The 23,444-nt window shown below is 37.6% G+C and overlaps 1 protein-coding gene across 1 annotated transcript; it reads right to left on the reverse strand.

Annotated features, from left to right (window-relative positions):
• Positions 1–8,632: 8,632 nt before the first annotated feature.
• LOC110904315 (MLO-like protein 12) lies at positions 8,633–14,197 on the reverse strand. The gene is made up of 15 exons (XM_022150161.2): positions 13,991–14,197; positions 13,843–13,900; positions 13,514–13,752; positions 12,841–12,957; positions 12,638–12,698; positions 11,708–11,796; positions 11,508–11,582; positions 11,158–11,252; positions 10,991–11,040; positions 10,868–10,908; positions 10,597–10,770; positions 9,878–9,913; positions 9,717–9,784; positions 9,383–9,443; positions 8,633–9,272 (listed from the first exon to the last, which is right to left on the reverse strand). Exons 1-15 carry the CDS (start codon positions 14,111–14,113, stop codon positions 8,817–8,819), a joined length of 1,743 nt encoding a protein of 580 aa, XP_022005853.1. The 5' UTR covers positions 14,114–14,197; the 3' UTR covers positions 8,633–8,816.
• Positions 14,198–23,444: the final 9,247 nt, after the last annotated feature.

Below are 23,444 nucleotides of genomic sequence, written 5' to 3' on the forward strand. Positions count from 1 at the left end.
GCATGATTTCTTGGATTTTGACTACTAAGTAATTATGTGACTTAATAGACATGTCGCTAAGAATACTATCATAGGCCAAGATAGCTAGATTGTACTCGACTCAGAAGAATGATTGTTAGGTATTTGATACTAAACTCGTGTGAACGAGAGCATAATGAATGTTTTCCTAAAACTATATGTCTATGTGATATATTTTTATATGATAATTATTTGGAAGCGAATGAGGTGTTGAGACCATGTAAGGCTGTTAACACAACCCCACTTGAATAATAAATAAAATAAATAAATATGATGTATAATATGAATAGGAATTAGGGTATTCTGGATCCATGATACGTAATGAGGTATTGAAGCTGGGGCAATTGCAGTGAGCCTTCCCACTATGGGTTGTCAGTAGTAAACTATGTTCATAATAGGCAGTATGCCACCGTCTTATATAATGATAGTACGCCAGCCCAGTACAGGTATTTGTTTAGTCTATAAAGTGGATGTGATATATACCCACACCTACAAAAGTAAATGGAAAGACTCATAATTAGTTAGGACATGTTCCAACCTAACTCAAAAAACCAAACTCGCATGTTATAAATCATTTTTCGCATGTTGATACTGAATCTTGTACGCTTCATACGTTAAGTCAATTTGTACAATAACTGACCCCTATATATGTATAACCCCAATTGTACATATAATTAATTGCTATTAATAGCAAAGACCTACTAATACACCTTTCAAAATTCAAACACAAATGCCAACTTTTAAGTTTATTAAACTACTTAAATACCACTAAACTAAAAAGTAAAAACCTATTCTACCTCTCTCACACGATTACAAATACTCTCTGGCCATGTTGTAAAAATGTGGGACGCCTTTTTTGAATGATAACGACACCACATTTTTGTTTTCAAGTGTTTTTTAACTTTAATTTATGCATTTATTTACACGTGAATCACACATGTTATGTGACTTGTAAGCTTATACATAAATTAAATAAAAATGAATGAGACTTGTTGGTGTTTGTTTGTTTAATCTGATCAAATGAATGAATAAATCTTTTTGTTTGTGCGTTCTTTAAGAAATAAACATGTTTATTTACGTTCGTTTGTTCATAATCCAAGCAAACGATTCACGAACATAAACAGAGACAAACAAACATAAATGAACAAAGCCATGTAAATAAAGGAATAAAAAAATTATAGATGAACGATTATAAACGGATATCTAATTAAAGTAAATGTGGATATCCAAATAAAGTAAAAAAATACCAAATCATTATGAAGAAGCGAATTCTTGTCAACAACACCAAATCATTATGAAGAAGCGAATTCTTGTCAACAACACCAAATCATTATGAAGAAGCAAATTCTTGTCAACAACAAGATCCAAGTAGATATTTCTTTGCCAATGAGAATACCATAAAATATAACGCCGTTCGGCTTGCCACAAAAGGGATGTCACCCTATGAGCACCACACGACGTAAGAGTAAATAATTAAGTATGTAAGAGGACCAATATTAAGAGAGTCAATGAATGTGAGTACGTGACTATGTGAGTTCTTCATTTCTTTTTCAATGTGAATGAGTGAACATACAAGAATTTAATGAACTAACATAGATGAATATTCTTTTAGATGGTTTATTGAATGTTTGATTTATTTACAAATGTAATTACTTTGTTTGATTTATTTATCAATATAATTACTTAGGATATAAGAGAAACACCAAAAATTTAGTTTAGTTTACGATAGAAATACAGTACTATAAAAACATTAATTACAACAGTATAAAATTAATTAAAGCGGTTCAATAAAACTGCGGTACAAAAAACACTTAAACATTGTTATAGTTAATACTTGACTCGAGATTCTCTATGAAGCGTTTTATTTAACAGAATACAACAGTGTTGCTAGTTAAATTATATATTTAATACATTTGTTAAAACCCTTTAGAGAACACCGTTATATAAAACCTAACAATTTACACCGGTAAAGACCCACCAGTTTATTATATTTACGCCAGTGCAAATAAAATGTTTTCCGGTCCGATCGTAGAACCAATATTTGAGCGATGGTTCGACTGCCATTAGTGTTTTTCTTAAAGGTCAATGGTAAGGTTTTGGGTTTTGAAGAGAGAGATAGAAAACGTTTTGAAGAGATGTGTAACACCCGTCTTATTTAATTGGGACTTTAATATAAAATACGCATTTTTAAAAGATAATACTTCATTCCTAATGTTATACAAAACGAAAATTTACATAATAACCGTATTCAAGTTAACTACCAACTAATTTTTAACATCCCAAAACATCAAGTTAAGTGATTATAACATAAAACATTGTTTTCAACAAGATTAGACAAGCGCGGAAGCTTCAAAAGATAGTGTTCGGTTCTTGAATTGTTGCTTGATCGTCATCCGGAGCATGACCAACATCACCTAAGGTCAAAACCACATCAAATGTTAGTTTTGATAATGTTAGAATGGGTATAAACAAGTTTCATGAGTCAAAACAACAAAATTTAAACAATTCTTAGAATTAGGGGGCGTCGCCGTACGCTAAGGGGCGTCGCCGTACGCTAAGGGGCGTCGCGCTACACCTAGCCCCCTTTTTGACAGAAAGTTCCTTTATTTGTCGCTGCACTTGCCCAGCTCAACCTTTTATCAAGTCCAAACTTAAAACCACCATAACTTATGATTCGTAAGTCCATTTTAGGTGATTCTTTTTCCTACGCGTCCGTAATTAAATTACCAACGCATCTATCAAGATGATTATATCAAAAATTAGATGTACAGGCAGAAAGTCTATAAATGCCTTATGTATTTATTTGACCCGTTTAGCTTTTGCGTTAATTTAACCACTAACAAATTTTATGTCCGCAAGACGTATTTACCCGACATCCAGGGCTTATGATCACCGGCGTTTCATTACCAAATCTATGGTTTCACGCTCTTGTAATCCATCATTGTCAAATGATATTCTAAACACACTTTTACTACTTACTAAACAATTATTTGACCCGTTTGGCTCATTTATGGAATCCTCCACTTCTAATGACTACCAAACACTTGTTATTCAAGTTTACGACTCGACTAACTAATATTGATCTACGTCACTTTTACTAACGCTACCTTTTCTACTAAACACAATTCCAAATATCCATAATTAATCTTACAACATAATGTAACGGGATCACGGTTACATACCTTCAAAGCACACCCTTCAAACGCGCGTCACCACCGGCTTGTCCGCTTGACGTTCCGGTTTCCTTTCCTATAGAGTTCAACCGCAAACCGTTTAGAACTCTTTTATTATCATATAACGCATAGTTCACCAAATTGTACAAGTATGCGTTTTTTTTGTTCAAATTTCCACATTTAACCTTCGCTTGGACATTTTTACAAACACCTTAAGGGCAGAATTTTACACAATTCATAATCAAGTTCATAACTTGTTATTTAGCCAAGATTAACATCAGTTAGGCATGTTCATATCAATTTTCACATTAACAAAATCTGAATTCACTTCCTAGAGCTCAAATTACACTAGAACAACAATCAAAATTCTAGTGTTTAACATGTTCCTACAAAACCCACTTATAACCTTCAATGGTGATGGTGAATTCACAAGAATTAAGCAAAATTTCAACAAGTAATTGACTAGGGTTTATCCCTAAACACTATTTCATTCCTCTTTCATCCAAGCAACTATCATGCATCATTAATTTCGAGTTTCAAGTATTGATTCAGAATTTCAATTGGAATCATTCAACGAAATTTCACATACCTTATGATCCCTTTACTAAGGAGAGATCATCAATCTATGCTCGGGTTTTGTTTTGGAACTGATTTGTGCCTTCAATTTATGAGATTTGTGTGGTTAAGGGTTTGATGGGGGATTTTCCTTGGTCGCCCTGTGCTCTGATCGAACCAGACACACACTTAGGTGTGTGTTTGGTGTGTTATTTTGTTTTTAATCATTCAATTTTCACACTTTACAACTTTGGTCCCCCATCTATTATCAGGTTTTTATTTTAAGTGTTTTAACCCACTAGTATGTCACTACAAGACTTCTCTTCTAACTAGGTTATTTTATTCCTAGTTAGTTCGTTTCGGGTTTATTACCGACATCGTATTTATAATAAAGATTTATATTTTAGGGGTGTTACAAGATGATTGGGTAAACATTTTAAAGAAATACTTAATTTCCTTGTACTGATTTAAATTTGGCGATCAAAATTCCCGCATTAATTATTTCATGTGTCATTTAGTTTGAATCAGACTTATACTATCTGATATGTTGAAATTCATCATTTAATTCCAGAGGTTCTTGACATCAAAACACACTTATACATGTATTAAATGTAAATAGCATTTAATTTAGGAGGCTAAGGTCTTCTAATATTTATTTTTATCCGAATTATATGGATGAATAATATAATGTTAGAATAAATTGTCAAAATCGTCCCTAAGGTTTTTTGTCATTTTCATTCAAAACAACTTTTTTGTACAATATAGTCATTCACTTCTGAGATTTTTTGCCATTTTCATCCAAACATTTAATTTGCTTTATTTTTTCTATCAAACATTTGGATGAAAATGACAAAAAATCCCAAATCTCAGGGACAATTTTAGCAAAAAAAGTCAGACGTTTGGATGAAAATAACAAAAAATCCCAAAAGTAAAGGACTATATGATACAAAAAAATTGTTTTTGATGAAAATGACAAACATACCCAAACCTCAGTGACGATTTTGACAACTTACTCATAATGTTATTATTTGTTAATGTAGCTAAAAATCACTAAACATTCACTTAAAGATGGAAAGAATACGAAGTAAATTTCTATTATTGTTTGTTTATTTATTTATTTTAAGTACTAAGGGGAAGGTTCAAATGAAAACCAATAGTTGTCGCGAAAACTCGAAAACTAATTAAAAAAACCAAAAAAACATACCAATTTTTTTATTTTTTGCATACCAATTTTCGCTATTTTATATATATATATAAAAATTTCAAAAAAAAAAATATTTTTTGTAGTGCACATGTGTAATACTACACATGTGTATTATTACACATGTGTACTACAATTTTTTTTTTTTAAAAAGTTTTATATATATATATATAAAAAATAGCGATTTTTAATAAAAAAAATTGTAAAAAAAAAATTTGGTGTGATTTTTAGGCTTTTTTTAGTTAGTTTTCGAGTTTTCACAATAAAAGTGATTTTCATTTAAACCTTCCCCTAAATACTAATTTTAAATATATTCAGTGCCTTCAATAAGAGGGACAATGAGTATGAGGCTATTACGTGATGTGATGAAACCATGAATGAATCTATGATTACTTACCAAGAACATCTTGTAAGTTAATTATAATATCTATATCTTTATATATGTTGAACTGAAATACATATTAAACTGTACGCTTTAACTTTTATCTGTTTGTCTACTAAAGATCTTCTACAATGCTATGCCACTTAGTTGAGAAGAAACAGACGAACTTGTAGATAATATACATATGTTGAATACAAGGTATGAATTATCTTCCTTTCATGTTATCTTCATGTTTATATGGACTTGCAATGGGCATGCATGATCTGTTATACTTGTGTACAAGGTATATATGCATTTATCTTTACATTGAAATGTTTACATTTCTGGGTGCACTTGAAGCACAATATGTTATTAGTCAAGCATATTGTAGACCCACAAATTTGATCATAGAAAACTATAGCATAGACACATATTTATAAATGTTATTATTTTGTATACATAAATGTAAATTTAAATTGTAAATGCTATTATTTTGTATATATAAATGTAAAATTAAATATTTGATTGATGCATATATGATTAATAGGTTGCTGGTAAAATTTAATAATATTTTTTTTTTTGAAAAGCTAGACATCTTTTAAACCGGTGATATAATTTTTATTTTTTTATTAGAAACTATTTAAATCGGTTCTATAAGACGCTATAAAAGCTAGACGTCTTTTAAACGTTGAAAATTGGGTTGAAGTTTTACATATGACTACCCAACGTCTAAACATTCTTCCATTCGCCTTTATAAACAATGGCATCCATTTCACCGAGTTATTTAACAAACCACATCTTATTCTCCACTTCGCATCTTTGGATGCCTTTGTTACCCATCTATTATCATCGTGGCTAGCAATATCTTGATCTTCATACCAAGAAGATTATCATTTCACATCATTTTATTTTTTTATGAGTCTTCGTTTCCTTTTGATTCCTTTCTCTCAAACTTTCTCCTTTATATGACTTTATGAGTTACTCATATGATCCCTGCCCTATATGGCTATCTCGACACTTTATTGAGTCACTTATTCTTGACCCATCACTTATAGGGGTGCCATCATCGGATACGTTACCCACCCACCCTCACCCAACCATCTAGCTCGCCATCTCCATCTAGGGCAACACATTCTTCCGCCATTGAAACCGTTATCTCCACCAGCAGCCATAGCAATTACCCATACTCATCCTGTGGTCACTCAATCCCATTAGAGTGTTACTAAACCAATTGATAAGGTATTGTTAATTTTGATCTTATATTAGTCAAATCTTGTTAGATATTGTAGGTTAATTGCACATTGGGTATCTAGCATTCTCACGTTTCGGTAAGGTATTTGTAATTTTGGTCTTATATTGAATATTTGTCATATATTGTAGGTTAATTACCCATCGGGTATCTGACATACCCACATTTACGTTTAACAATTGATTTTGTTTTGAACGACTAACTCATATACTTCCAATCCTACTATTATATGTACACCCTGCACCTCAAATACCTCTGATCCTACTACTAGATCTACACCTATGCCCGTTATGGGATCACTGGGACCCTCAACCAAGTGTTATTTCATATACTAGAATAAAATGGTTATGATAAGGTTCAACGTACTAAATTCATAAAATAATGGTACAACTTTAAAATTTGCCGTGATGATAAAATAACTGGAAGATCAATAATTTCTAAACGTTAAAATCATTAGCAATGTGTTGGCGATTTAAACGTGAGTATTGAGTAGTCACTATTTATATATATTTTTTTCAAGTCGTCCGTGATCTTCATTGAGTGATTGAATGTATCATGTGGCATCGCTCACCTATGTTACATCAACTCATGAAACTAAATGTCCCTCTCCAACACGTAACAGAAATATACACTATTAGGTAGTTGGTGGTAAATTGGTTGGTTATTTCAATGTTAATTCATTTGGCAGGGGTTCGATTCTTTGGTGAGTATAAGTTGCCGTTCAAAAAAAAAGGTAGTTGGTAGTCTTTCATGTATTAAATTATTATTTGATCTGTTTTTATACAACTTTCTATTTAACTTAACATAGAGGGACACTTTTTAAAAAAAAAATTACTTCTTTTACTTGTTAAAACTAAAATTGTGCAACAAGTGCGTGCGTGTCTTGGGGTAGATATCCTTTTTTTAACAACAAGTTCTAAATATTTTAGGACAAATACATTATACATTCATCTTGTAAGATTTGAACTCTCAACGTATTTGATTGTGAACCACGCTATTTGACAACCTGACATTTAAATACATTATATGGGTCCACGGCTTTATAGCCTATTGGCATCTTGGAGGTGGGACTTTGAGACCAATAGGGTATGGGTTCGATTCCCACAAGGGGGGTTTTCCCATATTATGCCTAGTAGAGATGGATAAGGATGGTTCCAGTGGTGGCACGATAATACTCTACTGGTCCGTTAGTGATCCAAATTTGTCGTTCAAAAAAAAAAAAATACATTATATGGTATCTTATAGATGTTACATGTTAATTTATAAATCAACTTAAATTTCAACTATTGTCCGTAAAATGGTAATAAGTTATGACAGTTTACCTATTTTGCCAAAAATAAATATATAACAAAAATGTACGAATACGTCCTATGTTAAAGCAATTATTTTGGTTTAGATATGTAATAGAGAATAATAGTACTAGTCTATTACAGTTGCAATAGGCTTTTGTCATTGGAGGCCCAGATCTAAATTCAAAAGTGATGTCCGATCCTACTCACGGTCTTGTTCCGGTCCTAAACTCAATAATGCAAACTAATTTTGGCATAATTAATGGTCCCATCCAGGCCCATTCCTTAACATCTTAAAAATTGTTAGTATTTAATTATTACATTGTAGTTATATTACAACTTATGATAAACAAACTGTTTCAGTATTTAATTAGAGTTAATTACTGTTTTCGTCCCTGTGGTTTGTTAAAAATCACTATTTCAGTCCATTCGTTTAAAAATTGCGATTTCAGTCCGTGTGGTTTCACTTTCGTAACTATTTCAGTCCACCTCGTAACCATTTCAGTCCCTGTACTTAACAGAATAATGGATTGAAATGGTTACGAAAGTGAAACCACAGGGACTGAAATGGTTACGAAAATGAAACCACAGGGACTAAAATCGCAATTTTTAAACTAATGGACTGAAATAGTGATTTTTAACAAACCACAGGGACGAAAACAGTAATTAACTCATTTAATTATTACATTGTAGTTATATTACAACTTATAAAAAGGATTCTAATATAATAACAAATAAACCATTAAAATCAAGAATATATACCTTCTTCGTAATTTAACATTTAAATACCATCCAAAACTGATTTTATTCACTAAATTATATATTCACGAACAATGCTTCTAATGTGACAAAAGGGGACGATTGAAACATTATAAATAAAACTTACACAAAAAGCATACATATTAGTAACTGAATTATCAGCACTAATTCAATACCAAATGTGGTATGCTATTTTGCTACATATAAACATCTAGTCTTCATTTGGTAATTTATCTTCAAAAGAAGAATCTTTTGAATCCTCTATCACCACCTCATGTTCAATTTTAGCAGCGGAATCAGAACATGATGCAACCGATGAACTAGACTCGTGGGCTTGGTCCATACCCTGGTCCATGTGGCTGAGTTCGATCTCATGATGATATGTAGGGTAGGGTGAGCCATCAACAAGCCACTTCTCCTTATTCAAGTTAAATCTGGTCAAGGGGGGCTGATCAAGGCTATCAATATTGCTTCGGTAGTGACCTAATAGGTGAACTGGGGACAAGCTATTGCCCGCGGATGGTGTCATGGGACTGCTTGACATTGCGGTCACTCGGCCTGGATGTTTCTTGTTTTGTTTTATCTTCTTTCTTGCGGCATGGCGCCACTTTCGCAGTGCCCTTGCCACTCTATCGTTGAATATTGTTGGTCTCATCGTGGAACCCATCTACAACATTAACAAAACCTCATAAAACGGTAAAAACTAAAAATATTATTTACAATCATAACGTCGATAAAATAAAGATTTTATCAAAATTACACGTTGATTAAATTTACCTGTGTGACGAGGGCATATAGAGGAAGAGTGACATAACTGCAAAGGATCTGGATTAAAGCCCTGAGAAATTAAAAAAAAATATTATCTGCAACAATTGTTCATCCCCGGGGGCAGGGGTTTGTCTTTGGAAGGTTAGAGTTTGCAATTTAGAAATGGTGGCGGCGTAACAGCCCGTCTACCTTCTGTTTTGATGTAACTTGACAAATTTTTTAGTGAAATAAATTGGAAATTTAATTAAAAAAAATTATCTGCATGTAATACAAATGTGTAATACACTGATATTTATTATTTCTCAATAAAACTGAAGCATAAAATGGAGACTTAATAACTGACCCCATTGTAATTCTGATGATAACATCCTGTGTTTGCTCATGAAAACAGGATTTCAATCCAAATTGATACTGGATCATAAGAAAAAAAAAATTAACAGTCTGATAATTATATTTATGTAATCAATAATCAATAATTAATATATAAATGACATTAATTCTTACCGCTGTCCATGAAAAGAAGGCTAGCTGAAATGCATTCTGCAGTTTTCATGTTAAAACACAAGTTAATGCTAATGCATAACAAGTGGACAGAAAAGAAAGGACAAAGAAAGAAATTGAACTTATTTTTTTTTTTTTTGTGTTCTCAAGCTGAAACGATGATATTGTTTAAAGGTTAACCGTGTTTTGCTAATTTAAAACTCTTATAAAACTTTTAAGCACCACACATGTTGACACAAGTGTTTAGCTAATAAGTAGCCATTAAATCAAATTTATAACAGTATTACTTTTTAACCTTTTAAATGATATGATTATTGGCCTCTCTAAAATATACTCGGCGTCGAAAATGACATGGTTTAGAGCTATAAAATCAACATTGGCATGGTTGAGCAACCAATAAGGGATGTCACATCAGCCATACAACGAAAATGGATCATTTTTTGTCGGGTGTCATCTAAAGATCTTTTTCTCTACTAGTTACAACTAGGGGCTTCAATTCATATTTTGTTTTGTCAAAAAAAAAAAACTTGGATTTTATATTCTAAAGTCCAGATAAAAGTTGAGAAAAAACGGTATACTCAGCTAGCTGGCTGATTATTTTTTTATTATTTTCATCAAGGCATAATCAAAAAAAAAATTTCATCTTTTATTTAATAACATGACCCACAAACATGAATATATAAGATATAAAGAATTTAAAACAAAAGTGTGTATATAGGAACCTGAAAGAGAACAAAGTTGAGAAGGTGGAGAAGGAGATGGGGGCGATTGAACCAAAAGAGTCCATCATCAGGGTGAACCACCGGTACACCCTTCACAACTTCTCCTCTTTCTTCTATTTTTAATCCCATTTTTGTTATTATTACTTGTAGTTTTGTCCCCACCAGTAAAACAATCTTCACCAAATAAGACACACATACAATTAATTAATAGTCACATAATTTCCAAATAAAAAATTAAATCATATTAACATAAAACCTAATATATACTTACAATCAAGGGGACAAAAGGTAGCCATAAGTAAGAATACCATCCTGCCCAGAATAAAAAAAAAAAAAAATTAATATTGTAAGATGAAAATAAAATTATGCCTTTAACTATTAATATTAAACTCACCATGAGTGTTGAAGAGCAAGAACGCCACAACCGATAACCAAATAGGTGGACTAGCATGAAAATAAAATGCAAAAACAGAATTACGGCTATACGTTTATCGCTTTGGAACTAACAATTTAATATACAGAAATATGAATTTGTATAAAGATTGAGAAATAAATAGCCACCTGATTGCCACAACCACTTTGAAATCTTCTTCAAGTGATCTATTGATGTATTTTTGAAAATCAAATCTTGAGTCGCTGTGTGGTGTCAAATGTGCCTAAAACAAACCAATAATTAAAAGTATGATACAAATTAATTAATTACGTCATAAAAGAATTTATCTTCACATTCCCCTTTGGTAATATACCCATGACAATTTTTAGGTGCGTCAAACTACAAGAAAATTAAGGACGATATGGTATTAAAAGAGAATTTTAATAGTCAGTGTCAACGATGATATTTAAAAAACAATGGATCGATTATAAAATTAAACAGATTGTATCGACTGTTAGGCAATTAAAGGGTTGCTTACCATGATGAATCCATGTCTTAACGTCAAGTAATCAACTTTAGCCACCGATCTATTAAACTGTCTAAAGAAAGAGACCTACAGTAGCATATCAAAAGGTTAATTAGTGTAAATAAAATCTAGAAAAACGGTCACCTATTCTGTTACTCTTGCCATACAAAATCTAAAAGGTATTTTATCAAAGATAGAGCATGGAGACTTACAATCCAAAGTAAAATGGGGGATTCACTCCAAAAACTCATGTGTCTTCTTCCAAAAGATGTGTCTCTTGTAAATCTAAATCTTTTTGAATCTGTAAATCTTATTAACATATCAGACCGGCCAAAATACAGCTACCAACGTACGCAACTCACACAAGGAACAAAAATGTAATTACTCATATCTTAATTTTTTTTATAAGACCTATGCTCGTAATTCAACAAGATGAGTTGAGTCCCAGCTCAGGGTTGTTTAACTTAAGAGAGTGTGATCTCGAGTTTCTAAAGCTTAAGCTTAGCTCTTAAGTAATTTTTTAAGTCAAGTTTGACTTGTTTATTATTTATTTATTTTTTTATTTAAGCGCGAGCCTTGGAGCACTCAATAAGGTTACTGCTTTGTTACCTTGAAGTCATGGGTTCTAGCCATGGGATAAGACAACTTCCACAAAGAGAAGGGTAAGGTTGCGTACATCAAATTGTGAAGCAATCCGGCCCCTACTATTTTTTGATAACTATAAAATTATGTATATATGATTATATTTATATTTTTTTTTTGTATTTAACATAACTATTTTTATGGTGAGATATATTATATACAATAAGGCCACACGGGGCGGTTCCGTGATGGAAGAAAATAACGAGTGATGGGTTTTTTCTTTCCACCGCCACTCCCTTTTCCACGCGTGATAGTTCAACGTTGGGGCGATTCTGTGATTTTTTTCACGGTGTGATAGTTGTTGGTTGTGAGGGTAGTTGTTGGTTGGGGGGAAATTGTTGGGTGTGGTAGTGAGTGATGACCACCGCCACTAAAAAAAGGTTGTGAGTGATTGAAATATGGTTGCTAACATGGCGAAACATGATTGGATATTGTAAGTGATGGAATTCTATCACTAGTGATCACCCACACTCCCCTAATTATTTGAAGGAGTTACATACCATGCGAGAATCGGTACTCTTCCGTTTTTGTTTCTGTTTCCCATTGCTTCCACTTTCTCATCTATACCGATTGATAATAACCAAATCGTTAATACATGCATTCCCCATGCAGATGGTGAAACATAAAAAAACATATATATTCCTCACTAACAATAACCAAAAACACTAATATTTAGGCAAAGTAACGTATATATCGTAATTACCTTCAATCTACCTAAAGCCATAGTGAGGATACAATAGAAAACATGAGATACAGCCAGCACGAAGATGAATATATGAAGTTGGTGAACCCCATCATAAGACATAAATGACACTTTTCCCTGCAAATATTAAAAACGTCGATCAAATCCGTACGTCTCTTAAACTTTATTTTTTTTAAAGGATCATGGCATTCCCACACCACGAATCTTCTAACAACCAGGAGGACTATGACACAAGCCCTAACTGTCAAACGCCCAACACCGCCCGTTTGAAAACGTTGTAATATTAGGGGACTAGGGGTGGAATCACTAGTGATGGATTCCATCACTCCCACTATCCAATCAACTAATGCCATGTCATCAATCCAATTTCCATCACTAGTGATAGAAATGTAGGAGGGGTGGAATCACTAGTGATGGGGATTCCAATATACAAGTATTAATGCACAATGTACAAGTCATACCCTATAAAACTCAAAACTTCAACGCGTGTTGGTGGTAACGCGTTTATTTTACCACGCGTTTTCAAGTGGTGGCGGCGGTGTAGCAAAAGCCCATAACTCGTTATACATGGCCATCACGGGACCGCCCCGTGTGGCCTTAGAAAGCAAAAGGCGTAGAGGGTATAGCGTGCCCCTATATATTTTTTTATTAGTGATTGATATTGATATATTACCTTTTCTGCGCATTTGGTGTAGGGGCTTCCCGACAAAATGCGACGGCCGCCTTCACCAGTCTCCGACCAACTGAGGAGTCTCCGGCGACTCTCTGTACTTTCATATATGTCTAACGCCTGCTCATACTGGTTGCTGCATGGATGCCAAGTGGACGCAGCGCTTTCCGATATGCATATTTGTGTAATTGGAGCCGTTCCTACCGTCAGTAGCAATGATATGAATCCAAGCAACATAAGTTCTACCAAAAGAAAAAAAATCATATCATGATCATCAGTGAATTTTTCCCCAAAAAAAAAAAAAAAAAAAAAAAAAAAAACACGACGTATACCTGCTTTGACCTTTTCTAATGACTCATATAGACCTCGTTTCTGTTTCTTCTTGACCCACTGATTTCGAACGTATTTTAATCAATAACTAATTAACCGAATATAAATAGAATTAAAAAAAAAAAAAAACATCTAGACTTGTTTACTTACTTGTTCAATCTTTTGGATCATGTGTTCAATAAGAATGGAGATTCCAACCAATACAATACAGACAGTAGCCACAGCCCATGTAGGCGTTTGTTCCAAAGATCTTCCTTTACTTGCTTCTCCCATAGCGGTTTCTGTGACTCCAATAACATAAGCAAAACCAAATGGAGGCCGCAATACGCTATATATACACCATATACGTGCATAAATTAATTTAATTGGTGAAATAATTAAGACGTAAGAGCGGTTGTTTTCTTTATGATAGTCATGAATTAATTTTAGGGATAGTGATGGAAGAAATTCAAGGTGGGCATTTACAACGGGGACGTGGACTCTAGCTTCTTGTTGACCCCTTGTTTTATATTTTTAATATAATCCGCCGTTCGAAAAAAAAAAATGTAATGCAACTAGATGTATACGTTTGTAAGGTTTAAGAAGTGTATATTTTTCTTAATATTTGATATGACAAGAGATATTATGGAAATATTCTACCGGATTAAAGCCTTAATATTATTTGAAAAAAAAAATGCCTTGGTTCTTTAATTAGTTTCACCATTTTCTCATCTTCTTTCTGTTCGGACCAGTTGTTGACTTCTTAATTAGAGATGAAAAAATGTGCCGTGTTGTGTTGTGTTACCGTTTTTTCATCTTCTATCTATTCAGACAAGTTTTTGAAAAATGTGTCGTGTGATGTTAAACAAGACGTGTTTGACATGATACGTTTAACTCGATTACTGAAATTTGACAAGACATATTTAGTTATATGTGTCAATTATTAAAGACCAACACATATGAGATCAACAGACGGGTTACTCGAAATGACACATTTAACATGGTTATATATAAGTAAGTCAATAACGTGAATGACACAAATAAATATGTGTATTTTAATAACATCAATGGCACCAAAAGTTTAAATTTAAATTAATTAGTTACACAACTCACTAAAACACATAAATAAAGAGATATAATTAATATGCTAAAATAAAAGTTAATAAAAATTATAATTTATACTTAAGGGGGTGTTTGGCCTAACTTTTTTAACAAAGTTTATAGCTTTTTTAGTTTTTTTATAAAATAAGGTTAACTTGGTGTTTGGTTTAGCTTTTTAAGCTTATGCTTATTAGCTTATATAAGCTAATTTAAAGAAGCTTATTTGAAAATGGTTTTTTAACTTATTTGAAAAATGATAAAAAAAATAAGTTATAAGCTAATCCAAACACTTAAAAAGAGCTTATTAAATGATAAAAAATAAGCTATAAGCTACTTTAAAATATAAGCATAAGCCAAAAAATAAAAGCTAGGCCAAACACCCCCTAAAACTATGTTGTTTTGATAAACGGGCCTTAAATTTTTCTTGTTGACCTATTAACTTGTTTAAACGTGTTACGTGTCTTAAAAACATGTTAAGCTGGTAGAACCCATTTAGACACAATTTCAATCGTACCATTAGCCTCTCGACACATTTACCCCAAACCCTGACATGTTTAACTTTGTATCAAGCCATATCATTTTAATTAACAAGTCATATCATATATTTGAAACTCTACTCTATTTTAACAATATTTTGTCGCATTCATACAAGAGATGGTAATAGTCACAAAACGCGAAATATTCAGGGCGGGTATTGGGACTGGTATTTGGATGTGGGTCGATCTGGCTTTGGGATTGAAAAAAAATATATATATTTTGAGGGTATGGGGTGGATACAGAGAGGATTAGGTGATACTCGCCCTGATTACCCAAAACCATATATACTCGTTTACCATAGAAACATATACTCTCAAAAAATTAACTTTTTTATTTTCTTTTTATCATGTATCTCTTTTTTATTTATTTTAAATATTTCCTTATTTTTTTGTGATCATACCTACATTTTTACAATACAAAAATTCAATCTCTTCACTCAATTAATCTTTGCACATTTTAAGTTGAATACAAATATCATTGTTTAGATAGATCCTTCAACTATGATGGAATCCGATATTTTCCACGTGCTATCTTTTTTTCAAAGTTTAATTGTTTAGTTGCTATATCTTCTTCAAATATATAACCTTTATGCATTGAAGGGGTATGGTCCCAAAAAGTCGCGCAAACCTCATAACAGGTTGCACGTGAGACCATACTCCTTAACATAACAACTTGATAATACAGCCTCGCGCAACTCACGTCACATTATAACTTACCCCGCGCGAGGAAGAGCACATAACAAACCCAGATATCAACACTTAGCATAAAAACAATGGTATAAATGTGCACACTAGCCCCGCGCGGGTTAGTTGCCATCAAACAAAATCCCCTCCGTAGGAAGACGCGCTGTTACCTACAGAGGTACACAGGGTACAAGTGGCAGTAAAAATAGCCAATGAGCACCCAGCAGGCTCTGTTCAATCGTGCGCCACGATCCTCTGACGATAAGTACACAAGGACGCCTACACGGCACCAATCAAGAGACGGGGACAACTGTCCCACGATCTCCACTCGTCTGCTGATGACAGAAGGACAACAAGGCCGACAACAATGACACGTGGCTCCAATCAAGGTGCGCCAGCTCCGGCGAGCATCTAGAAGCCACTAAGCGGTCGAGGCCAGCAAGGCAAAGAGCATATTCGTTGTTGTCCGTTTCTGGCCCAAGGCCCATCAGCCCACAACCCCTTACACCTCTCCGGCTATAAATAGAGACCTTCATTCCTCAGGTTAAACATTCTATTCTCTCGGCTCTTACTCTTAACTACTTAATTACTCTCAAAGCAGTCGCTTATTCTCACGCCGGAGCCCGGTTAAGAGGGAAACCCCCACATTCCCCTCTTAACGAGTAACGGTGTTCTGTTTTGCAGGTTGACTAACCAGTCGGAGCTCAAATACCTAAAAGAAGATTAACCTCTATGATAGGAACATAAACCCACCTAATTAATACCTTAATTAGATCACTGTTTCTTCATTGGCGCCCACCGATTTTTTCTATAACCACCCTCATCTTCTTTTATTTGAGCTTTTGACAACTTTTCCTTCGACTATGACTGGTCAAGGAATCATCCCAGAGTTCGGTTTCGGAACCAACTCTAACACGGCGTTGGGTGAAGGAGTCCAAACCTTCCAAGCCCAACAAATCGAAGAAATCGGCGAAGTTGAAATCAACAATACTGGGGGTCCGCGCGGGAGCTTCACCCGCATCACACAAGTGGTCACCCCAGGAAACGGAGAGGGACCATCGAACACAGCGCCACCTCAAAATGTATCTGCATTACTTGGCTTACCAGAGGGCGAAACCCCAGCCTCGTGGTATGCCAAGAACATCGCCACTATCAATGCAGCATACCAATCGCTCATCGCGCAGCAGGCAGTTTTGACGGCAGAACCGTCCTTGGTCACCCCTCCGAGTCAGGGGATGCGCCAAATGCCACCACCAGCCAATATACAAGGCAGAACCAACAGGCCTCCCCCTACAAGACGTTTAAGCGTACAAGACACGCGCGATACAAGAGGGGAAACGGATAGTTACTATGAATATCCGTCGAACCTTCAACGAGGCCCTGTTCACAGCCGGCTCACGCCGCGCAACATGAACAATGAATGGGAAGAAACCGACCCATATGATCCTACATGGGAAGGTGATGAAGAGTCATCAGTCTTTAATCGTTTACCAAAAAACCATGAGTACTATAAGCCAAGACAACACATTGGCTATACAGAAGAGGCTGAACGAGATTTCCGCCTGGCATACAGACCAGCGGAAGCTGCGGAACACTCCAAGTTTATCCCGAAAATCGCACTCGCACCACTCTCACGAGAGAAGCTACCCCCAACCGTTGGGAAATTCAATGGGTTGACTGACCCAGACGACCACGTCAGAACATTAACGAGTGTGGGCTGCATGGGAGGTTGGAACATGCCCATGTGGTGCCACCTGTTCATTCAAACTCTTACCGGAGCGGCTCGCGCCTGGTTTGACAGCCTTCCGCCCGGAAAGATTAAGTCATGGACAGATTTCAAGACGCAGTTCTTAAGCTACTTTAGCCAACAACGTCGCTACCAACGTGACACAGCCGAAGTAGAAGATATTTGGAGAAGAGATGGTGAAGGTCTGGAGGACTTCATCACGCGTTTTAACAAAGAGTGCCTGGAAATAGGCGGCGTCAGTGAGCAACTCATGCGCTGTCACTTTAAAAAGGCTATACGCTGCGATAGTCTCATTAGAACCATCACAGGCAAAGATGGAATGCCGAAGGAGTGGGATAAACTGATGGAAGCCACAAAAATCGTCGCGCAAACTGAGGAGTCCCTTGCTGGTGGAAAGGGCTACTACCCAGAAGATCGATTTTCAAGAGGAAGTACGCGCGACAACAACAACAAGCGCAACAAGTACAAGAGTCATGACTGGAAGTCTGAGAGACCCAGAGGCCGTGACGACAGGCCACGTTACAGAGAAGACGCGCGAGATACGATTGACCGAATCGGTTACAAGAAAGCAGTCAGAGACGACAACCGTGACAAACACTGGACTCCGCTCACAAAAACTCCAAAGGAGGTATTGATGACGGAGAATGTCGATTTCAAGGCGCCAAGGCCAATAACAAACAAGAAAGGGCAAGACCCTAACTTGTACTGCGATTTTCACAAAGATTCAGGGCACCTAACCGACGACTGTTACAGCTTGCGCCAAGAAATCGAGAGAGCGCTCAAAAGCGGCAAACTAAGCCATTTAGTGAAGAATGTACGCAAGGAAACCCGTCAACTCCAGCGCCATGATGAAGGTAACCACAAAAAGGTCCGACGACTAGAGACTCATATGGTCAACGGACCCAGGTACAGCACGAAAGAGAAAGGCAAACGCCCTTATGAACCTTCGTGGCAAGAGCAGCAAGTTGTATTTCCAGTAGTTCGCGGCGGACCTCGCGCCACACGTCCTGTGGTCATCACCGGCATACTCGGGCATTATGAAACCGACTACATATTCATAGACCCGGGAAGTACTGCCGACATCATTTATGAGCAATGTTTCAATCAGCTGGATGAAGAAGACAAAGCGCGACTCGAGCCTGTCGATTATCCTTTGTCTGGATTTTGCAACGAGATGGTTTTTCCTCTCGGACAGATCAGTTTCCCCGTCACGCTCTCTGACGGGAAACACTCAAGAACAACAAATGTGAACTTTATGGTCATGCCAGTGAAATCGAGGCATGATGTGCTTCTTGGGAGGGAAACACAAGGCGAGCTAAACATGGTGACGTCAACGCCTCATTCTGCAATAGGTTTCCCAACCAAAACAGGAGTAGCAATCATATACGCCAAGAAGGAAGTAATGTCAACTGACGAGCTGCGCCCAACAAAGGCGGCAAAGGTCTCCACGACTGAGCCGGAGAAATGGGTTTTAAACCGAAAATACCCCGAGCAGACCGTGACAATTGGCCACGCCATTACGTCAGACATCAGAACACGTCTAAAGCAACTGCTGTTTCGAAACATGGATATATTTGCCTGGACGCCGGCAGACATGACCGGTGTCCCGCGCAACATCACCGAGCATTGCTTAAACACGTACCCATCTGTCGAGCCAAAGGTCCAAAGAAGGCGCAGCCTAGGGTCAGACAAGACAAAAGCAATGAACGAGCAGGTATGTGAGCTGCTCAAAGCCGGGATCTTGCGAGAGGTAAGATATCAGAGTTGGGTGGCGAACCCTGTGATGGTAGAAAAATCAAATGGCGGATGGCGCATGTGCGTAGACTACACTGATCTCAACAAGGCGTGCCCAAAGGATTGCTATTCCTTGCCTGAGATCGATAAAAAAATCGATTCCCTCGCGCCATACCGATGGAAGTGCTTTCTGGATTGCTATAAAGGATACCATCAAGTGCAGATGAAGCTAGAAGATGAAGACAAGACAGCATTCAGAACAGACCTTGGAATCTTCTGCTACACAAAGATGCCTTTTGGTCTGAAGAACGCAGGCGCGACATATCAACGCTTGATGGACAAAACCTTCGCAGGCGACATCGGAAAGCATATTGAGGTTTATATCGATGATCTAGTGGTGAAAAGTCCCGAGGAGGACCAAATGTTAAAAGACATCGAAAAAACGTTCAACTCATTGCGCAGCGTCAATATGAAGCTAAATCCAGCCAAGTGTTCCTTTGGCATGGAAGAAGGGAAGTTTCTGGGTTTCATTGTCACAAACGGCGGTTTCAAGGTGAATCCAGAGAAGGTACAAGCTATAGAACGAATGCCATCACCGAGAAACATCAAGGAAATGCAACGACTAGCCGGCCGGCTGGCCGCGCTAAATCGTTTTCTCTCAAATCACGCTGCAAAGTCGTATCCCTTCATTAGCACGTTGCGCAATTGTGTAAAGAAGCAAGAGTTCAAATGGACCCCGGAAGCCGAAACAGCTTTTCAACAAATGAAAGCGTGTCTGATCGAACTCCCTACCCTGACGGCACCATTTGAAAAAGAGCCCCTTGTGCTGTACTTGTCCTCCTCGGATAAGGCAGTAGGGTCAGTATTGTTGGTAGACAGGAACGGAGTGCAAACCCCGATCTATTACGTCAGCAGGGTACTCACAGACCCAGAAACAAGATATTCCACAATGGAAAAGCTGGTTCTTGCGCTACTACACGCCTCCCGAAGATTGCGCCGATACTTCACAGGCCATGTGATAACTGTGCTTACAAATTTCCACATTGGCACTATACTACAGAAGCCGGAGACATCAGGCAGATTGGCGAAATGGGCCATTGAACTGGGCGGCCATAACATCTTGTATAGGCCGCGCCCAGCCATTAAGGGGCAGGTCCTTGCCGACTTCATCACAGAAGTGCCGGCCGATAAAGTCAAGGAGTGCGAGCTGGTAGAGACTCCCGAAGAAAATACAACAGAGACTTGGATGCTTTACACTGACGGGGCATCAAATGAAGATGGCGCGGGAGCAGGTTTACGTCTAGTGAGCCCAGAAAAGCACGAGTTTACTTACGCCATTAAGCTCGACTTCAAAAACACCAACAATGAAGCTGAGTACGAGGCTTTTCTGGCAGGCTTACGCCTCGCCATCAAGATGGGAGCAAGAAACTTGCGCGCACATGTCGATTCACTCCTGATAGCCAGTCAAGTAAATGGCATATACGACGCGAAGGGAGAAGTCATGGCTTTATATCTGGAACAAGCGAAAGAATTGCTCCAACAATTCAAAACCCACGAAGTCATACATATCAATCGCTCAGAAAACAAGCCCGCAGATGCCCTGAGCAAACTCGCCTCGACTTCCTTTCAACATCTCGCCAAGGATGTAAGGATAGAGGTACTCAAGAACCCGTCAGTATTGCTGCGACAGGTGAATGTGATCGAAACAGGGCAAACATCGTGGATGACCCCCATCATCCAATACTTGCAAGAAGGGGTGCTTCCCGAAAACAAAGCGGAAGCAAGAAAGATTCAAAACAAAGCCCTACAGTACGAAATGAACAGCGGTATCTTATACCGAAAATCCTTCCTGGGACCACTACTGCGCTGTGTGGACCCCCAGGACGCGAATTATTTGATAAGGGAAATCCACGAAGGGATTTGCGGCATCCACTCCGGGCCAAGGATGGTTGTCGCGAAGATCATGAGCGCCGGTTACTACTGGCCTGGTATGCATGTTGACGCAATGAAGGAGATCCGCAAGTGTGACTCTTGCCAGAGGCACTCTCCAAAAACGCTGCGTCCTAAAAACGATCTTATCCCCGTATCCACCGCATGGCCCTTTCAGCAATGGGGAATTGACATGGTGGGACCCTTCCCGGATGCTCCCGGCGCCGTAAAGTTCATCATAGTAGCTGTCGACTACTTCACGAAGTGGGTAGAAGCCAAAGCCCTTGCATCCACCACAGCTATGATTGTGCGCAAGTTCATATGGGAGCACATCATATGCAGATTTGGCCTCCCGCTCAAGATCGTGACAGACAATGGCACCAACTTTGCTTCGGACGATCTTAAGAACTGGATGAAGGAGATGAACATTGAACACACTTTCACCTCTGTTGCACACCCACAAGGCAACGGACAAGTGGAAAGTGTGAACAAATGCATCGTCGAAGGGATAAAGGCCAGATTAGGAACAAGGCGGCGCGGATGGGTTGATGAGCTCCCAAGCATTTTATGGGCTCATCGGACCATGCCAAAGACGAGTACCGGCGAGACCCCTTTCAGCCTGGTTTATGGCTCAGAGGCGGTAATCCCGGCGGAGATTGGCCTGCCCTCGCCACGCATGACAACGGTCAACACGGTTGACAATGAAGCAGAAAGGCGCCTAGACTTGGACCTGTTAGAAGAAAGACGCGAAATCGCGAGAATCAGAGAGGCCAAGTACAAAACCCAGCTGGAAAGGTACTACAACACAAGGGTTCGCATTTGTACCTTCAATCCAGGGGAGTACGTCTTTCGCGACAACGAAGCATCAAATGCGGAACGCCCAGGGAAATTAGCACCTAAATGGGAAGGCCCATATCTGATTCATGAGGTCCTGGGCAAAGGGGCCTACAAATTGCGCACCTTAGATGGCCACATCTTACCAAGAACTTGGAATGCGCAACAATTGCGCAAATGCTATATGTAATCTTTTCGGCCTTGCGCCATCTTTCAATTCGCTACGCCGGCTAAGAGCCATTGGCAAATATGTATGAAGGCCTAAGAGCCAACTTCTGACTTGAATGAAAACATACGACATGTTTTTCTATTACATTTTTTCGTTACAAATGCATGTTAAACTTTTGATTAGCGCGAAAACACTCCAGCATTTCAAGGTGGTTCAAACCACCTCCAAGGTCCTCCGCAAACAGAGCGCGAGACCGGGTGGCCACCTTATACTTAGAAAACGCTTCCATTTATTCGAGCTAATTTAACATAAAAGTTTTTATAACAATGCAGTAATTGCAACAGAAAAAACAAAAGGTTTCATTAACAACTTGCGCAACTGCGCAGCATCATACATAAGAGTATCAAAGAAATTACAAAGGCACCAATGCCTATCAACTACCTACTCAACAAACTATCCTATTCTTCGCGACGATCATCACCATCATCTCCGTCATCTTCACCATCATCATCGTTGCCATCATCATCACCATCACCGCCATCATCACCAACTGGCTCTTCGTCGGACAACTCGACGGTAACCGGTGGATCGAGGATTGCCTTAAGACGCTGGCACCAGTCGTCTTTCTTTAACGATTCGACAACCAACTCCATGATAGGCAAGGAGAGGCTGTCATAGGAATTTTCAGCACTTGCCAGCGCAGCATCGGCATGTTCTGTTACTGAGCAATGGCTTGTGTCAAATTCTTGCCCAAGCATTTGCTCAACATGATCAGCACACTCCAGGTAGCCTCCCCGGTGACCCACCGCACGCGCCGCATCTGTCAGAGCCGCTACGGCGCGATCTAGCTCGTTCGCATTTAGGATGGAGTTGGCAACCTTCAACAAAAGA

Source organism: Helianthus annuus, chromosome 14 (genome assembly GCF_002127325.2).
Source record: "Helianthus annuus cultivar XRQ/B chromosome 14, HanXRQr2.0-SUNRISE, whole genome shotgun sequence".
NCBI lineage: Eukaryota > Viridiplantae > Streptophyta > Magnoliopsida > Asterales > Asteraceae > Helianthus > Helianthus annuus.